The 6,003-nt window shown below is 39.1% G+C and overlaps 1 protein-coding gene across 1 annotated transcript; it reads right to left on the bottom strand.

The window, feature by feature from the left end:
- Positions 1–1,421: 1,421 nt before the first annotated feature.
- Positions 1,422–5,466, bottom strand: LOC104441119 (G-type lectin S-receptor-like serine/threonine-protein kinase At1g11330). Its single transcript, XM_039310625.1, has 7 exons — positions 3,827–5,466; positions 3,291–3,395; positions 3,009–3,199; positions 2,708–2,918; positions 2,251–2,488; positions 2,015–2,165; positions 1,422–1,926 (listed from the first exon to the last, which is right to left on the bottom strand). The coding sequence occupies exons 1-7, from the start codon at positions 5,124–5,126 to the stop codon at positions 1,621–1,623; spliced, it is 2,502 nt and encodes an 833-aa protein (XP_039166559.1). The 5' UTR covers positions 5,127–5,466; the 3' UTR covers positions 1,422–1,620.
- Between the last annotated feature and the right edge of the window lie 537 nt (positions 5,467–6,003).

Below are 6,003 nucleotides of genomic sequence, written 5' to 3'. Positions count from 1 at the left end.
ATATTTAGATAATCATCGAATCTTTAGTCATTGAATCAATCTTGATCAATCAAAGGATTCTTATATGTCTTCTCCAACCACGAGATCTTCTCCAGATGATAAGGTTAAATCCTGAACAAAACATCCAGTTCTAGATAACCTTTCTTCAACGGATTAGAGACTGTCAATGAGGATAGACTTTGAGTCTTGAGTCTGGCTGTCCGGAAGTCTTCAGACTTTAACCAACAGAGTCTGCTGACCTTCAGACTAGACTGATGGAAACTTTTTGTCAACTTCAAAACACTTCACGAAGATTTCTCCAACAACTCCTAGAAGGCTCAAGCATTGATCTTCATCATGAAGACTAGTGTTCTGTCTTCCACTTACGATCTTCAATAATAATATGCCAAAATTAAAGACATCTGATTTTTTTAAAAGTTGCACTTTCATTGCATATTCAGGAGTCATGTAACCACTATATTCCATTAAAAAGGTTTAGTTTCTCCCAATTGATCTAACAAGCCAATCTAAGAGCATTAACTAAGTGGTTGAGTTTCTACATCAGGATTTTTGCCCCATTGACGAGGGCATCCGTACAAAACGCATTCAGGTCTTGGAGGATTACGGGTCAAAGAGAGCAAGCCATGGAAATTTAGATTGTTGTCTTCATTCAACATCGTGGCCTCAATAGCTTTCCCAATACCTTCTGGATTCATGAAAATTTTAATGGACTTAGTTTTCAGTTGACTACAACTAGTAATATTGATTGCTTTCCTTGAAGAGTCACTTCACCTTGCCTTACGAGTCAATTATCTTGATCTAGTGCACCACCGCGGGAGCATTAGCTAAATGCTAGAGTGTACCCCATTGATGAAGTTAACTAAGTGGTTGAGTGTCTACATCAGGATTTCTACCCAATTGACGAAGTCAACTGTAGAAAAAGCATTTAAGCCTTTGAAAGTGCATGCCGCCGAAATTTTAGATTCTTGCATTCATTTAGGAATGTGGCCGCAATTGCTTTCCATGAGTTGGCATTTAGTTTCCAGTTGCTCACAACTGGTTATATTGATCGAAATCTTACAATCAATTGACGAGGACTGCAATGTTGAGTAAAATGAACTATATCATTCTCCCATCAATAGGATTAGTGGAACTTTTTGATCTAACCATGTCATTGAATTTATGATGTGAAATGAACATTAGTGAACACTTAAGGCTATTGCAAATTTGAGGGTATTTCTGGCGTTGCCAAGATTTGCATTCTAATTTGGAACAAATAGAAACGTTAAGGAGCAGTTGCGAATATTTGAAGGAGGGGGCTAATTGCAATTCACCCCACAGTGAGGGGGGTGCGGGGCGCGGTGCTGGGCTGTTTGCAATTTTTTTTTCAACTTTGTCCAACCCACTGGTTCTTGAGATGAGAAGCAGAAGCATTATTCCCATTAGCAGGCACCAAATTTTTGAACCCCAACTTTTGATGACACAAATATCTGTAGTAAAGAACTACAAAGTGGAAAAAAAAAATAGTCATGTTTTGCGTTTCTATACATTTCCCAAAAAGATTGCGTAAAAATAAAACTAGTAACTTGAAACGGTAAGAACAGGACATATAGTGAGAATCGTGCAAAAATTCAGATTATGTCATCTGCCTTGAAGAACACTAAGAGTAACATCGTTGGCAGAACATGTCTTTTGGCTTTGTCCAGAGGAATCTGTGTCTTGGGTTATTTTCCTCGGGGTGAATGCAGGTTTCTTTGGACGAGGAAGATCCACTTCACTGTTGATCATTGAAATAACAGTTGATATGGAAGGCCTATCTTTTGCCCTTTCTTGCGTACAGAGAAGCCCCACATTTATGCACCTTAAAAGCTGAACCTCAAAGCATTCAGCAGGTATGTTTGGGTCCACTAGTGCTAGAACATTGTCTTCATTCCATAACTTCCATGCCTGCAAATTAATCAAACCAATTTACTATTGGAGGTCCAGTTTATGAGAATAGAATGCAGTTCCAACTTCTAAGTCAATGAGAGCTTACCAATCCTAGAAGGCTCAAGCATTGATCTTCATCATGAAAACTCGTGTTCCGTCTCCCACTTATGATCTCCAGTATTAATATGCCGAAGCTAAAGACATCTGATTTTTCTGAAAATCGCCCATCCATTGCGTATTCAGGAGCCATGTAGCCACTGCATTCAATTAAAGAGGTTCAATTTCCTTAATCTGAGTAGAGAATAAAATCACTAGGAACGTCAAAACTAAAGAGGTACTAACTAGGTTCCCACAACTCTTCGTGTATTAGCTTGATTTTCATTTCCTCCAAATATCCGAGCCATTCCAAAGTCGGAAATTTTTGGATTGAGCTCTTCATCCAGCAAGATATTGCCTGCCTTCAAATCTCTATGTATAATCCTTAGTCTAGAATCCCTATGAAGATAAAGCAAACCTCGACAAATTCCATCAACAATGTTGAACCGTGTTCTCCAATCCAAATGTACTCGTTTTAGTGGATCTGCATGGACATAGAAGTTTAATGCGAACAATTCATTGTTGCAATTGGAAACGAGTGAAATGCACAGAAGTTTAAAGCCAAACAGGAAACCTATAGCGTTTGTAGCAACAACTGTCCAATCATTTTCGAATGGCTAACAGCTAACTATACAAATGAGGCTTCTTGGATATATGGCATGATAGATAGTTTGAGGCAACATTTAAATAAGCGAAATATTACCAAAAAGAAATGTGTCTAGGCTCTTGTTTGGCATGAATTCATAGATTAACATTTTCTCATCTCCTTCAACACAGCATCCAAGCAGTCTCACGAGATTTCGATGTTGGACCTTACAAATGACCACCATTTCGTTAATAAATTCCTGCTGTCCTTGTCCTGAGGCTCTCGATAGCCTCTTGACTGCTATTTCCTGACCGTTTGGCAGTCTCCCCTGTACACAGGGACTAAATGAGCTCCGAAAATTGACACGCGCACACACGAACACAATTACATATATAATACTCTACGTGAATAGCTATACCTTATATACTGGCCCGAAACCACCCCGCCCAAGCTTATTGGCCTCACCAAAGTTTCCTGTTGCGGCAGCCAATTCTTCAATTTTATATTTTACAAACTCCTGGAACTCGACTCTGCTCAAGTTCTCTCCAAGCATTACAACTGAAGGGGCTTCTCCACTGGACAAATGTTTTTCCTTACTTTCCTTTAATGCTGATCCAGAAAAATAGAGCTTGTTATTTATTCCATGCAAACTCAGAGATTATTGGCAATTCTAAAATTCAACAGCTGCACTACTCTTTACCTCGTTTTTTCACCTTCCTTGTGGCAAACCATATTGTGATGATAACAATGAGTGTTCCTATGCTGACTGTAGTTGCTATGATTTCTCTCAGATGTCCCTTTTCATCTGGAGATCAGAGCAGAGACATTAATTGACGCCTCAGACTATGTTCATGCTGCCAGTAAGCAATTACTAAACGAATCATTTTGGAACCCTTGTTTTATAGCTAACAATGAGACTTTGTCATAGTCAAGAAGATATGCAAAATCTGCTCCTTTATCAGGGCTCAAATATGGGCTCGATATCCTTACCAAAATATATATATATATATATATATATATATATATATATATATATATATATATATATAAAATGGGCTCGATATTAGACCCTGCTCGAGCCTATATTTGAGCGTGCAGATGTGCAGGCGTGTTGGTTTGCTAATGAAATTCGACAAGTCTTGATGAATGAGTCAAGCCAAGTGTATTTATCCATCTAAACTTAAGCTGCACTACCAAATTGATGAGAACCATCATCTAAGAGTGAAGTTAATTTACCGAGTTCTGAGTGGGCCAGCCGAACGTAAAGAGTTGTTCCTCCAACGGAGAACTTCTGTAGGTCAATTAGGTCTTGTATCCAGAACATGCAGCCAACACCAGGGTCAAATGCATATGCTACACATGAACAATTAATTGAGCAATTTCCTGGGCAATCACTTTCCAGTGTAGAATAAAAAATTCCCGAATTTGGCACTTTCATCATTTCCAGCTTTAAAAATCCATCCTTTTTGCTGGCTGTACTGCTACCATTTGCAGTTCCATTGCACTGCAGCAATGACTTCCGAATGCATCCACCGGACCAATTTCCTCTGCCCCATTCCTCGAAGTTTTTTGGCTCAAAGCCTCTCAAACAGCTACAAATTGGTGAATTCTTGGCATTGCAGATTCCGAACGGTCCACACTGGCCGTAGACATCACAATCACTCACCCGAGATGACCAAACAATCCCCCAGGAACTGCTATTCCGATCCAAGTATGGTTGCACCAAATCCCCATTTGATTTCAATAACAAATATGACAAGTAAGATGCCTCAGCAAAACTGTAAGTCAGATAGACTGTTCCTTCGTGATCATCCACCAGGGTAAACCCATTAATATAGACTGATTGCATCTTCGGTACTCCAATGAATATATTACCATTCCATGGACCACTTCGCCAATACAGAGAACTGCCATTCCGAATGAAAAGTTCAGGAATGTTATGCAGATCAAGACTCGCTGAGAAGCTTCCAATTGATGGATCAGAAGGGCTTTTCCAAGACGTTAATGCCTGCGTCTCATTTGTTCTTGAGTTGGTAGTCAGCTTCATTTTCTGTAAGAATGAATCGGTCATGTGCTGGAAACTGTCCCAGAGAGTCTCTGAATCATTTGCACTAGAGTTAGAGGTCTGTTTGAGCAAGACCAGATTCCCAGAATCTGACAACTGAGCTTTTGCATCGGTTACAGAGTTGGAAACATTTGATGACCAAACTGATTCCCTCTTTCCATTCATGACCACAAGATTACCATCACCGGATATCTTCACAACACCAGAAGAGTCAAAAATTGGATTCTCCCTGTTCGCTACCCAGAGAACATTAGATGTAGGAACCTTATTGTACCAAATCCCTACATAGCGATTTGCAGAACCATTAGGGCTAAAGAATCCCATACTGTAGAGACCTCCACTTGATGTTATACTTGCAGGGTCTTGGATATACTCTGTTGCAGTGATGACATCTCCTCCAGTGCAAAATTTTATAACATAATGAGACACTAGAGAAAGAAAGACCAATCTTGCTTTTCCCAGAAATATCATGATGACAACTTCAATCTTTCCTCCTCGGCAACAACCAATAACACAGCATGCTGCCGCAACACTACTGCCAATGGTTGAGGACAAAAACGCCACGAGCCGCAAGTGAATTTGAGGACAGAAGATGAAAATCAGAATTCTGCAGAGGAAGGCCTAATGGCGGTTTCCCACTACAAGAGATACCCAGATGACCTAATTATCATTTGCATAGTCCCTGGCTAATGGAGTTAAGGAGCTTCAGGAAGAAAGCGGCATGGCAGATCTAATTTTTCTAGCTAATGGCCCCACAGCTTTTCGCAGAGTTCAAGATTGTTTTCTCTACTATTCCGCATATGCGTTGCATATTGGATCTCTCATCATTTAAACCACTTGTTCTTCATATCCACAATCTTCCTGTTCTTGATCATGAGATTCTTAAGATATTTTCAGTCAAATTAATTTTCTGCTTAGCGTCTTCCAATTTCATATAGTATCTAAATATTATCATTTGAACTCATGTCAAATCATATGATTTTTCCCAATTATTTTAAAAAAGAAAGCTCATGCATTCACTCAATTAATTAGTGACTCAATAAAATTGGAACTATTGGGGTTTGTTCCAATGGCCACCATTCCAACATGGAAGGGGGAAGAGGGAAGTGGGGGATTCGAATTCTCACTTTTTTCGAGGGGATGATTTAGTTTCAAGAGTTGATTTCGACTCTCACGTCTTGCAAGGAGGTAGAGTAAAAGTCTGAGAGTGAGAGTTAGAATAAGAATAAAAGTATAATAGAATAGAATAAGAGTAGAAGTATAATAGAACTAACAAAAATGAAAATAACAATAAAAATAAAAATTGGGCCTTAAAAAATTCACCCTCGACTTTTTCCTTTTTTACATT

This window comes from Eucalyptus grandis, chromosome 4 (assembly GCF_016545825.1).
Source record: "Eucalyptus grandis isolate ANBG69807.140 chromosome 4, ASM1654582v1, whole genome shotgun sequence".
Taxonomy (NCBI): Eukaryota; Viridiplantae; Streptophyta; class Magnoliopsida; order Myrtales; family Myrtaceae; genus Eucalyptus; species Eucalyptus grandis.
Note: the sequence above shows the minus strand (reverse complement) of the source record. Positions and strands in the feature narration are given on the sequence as shown.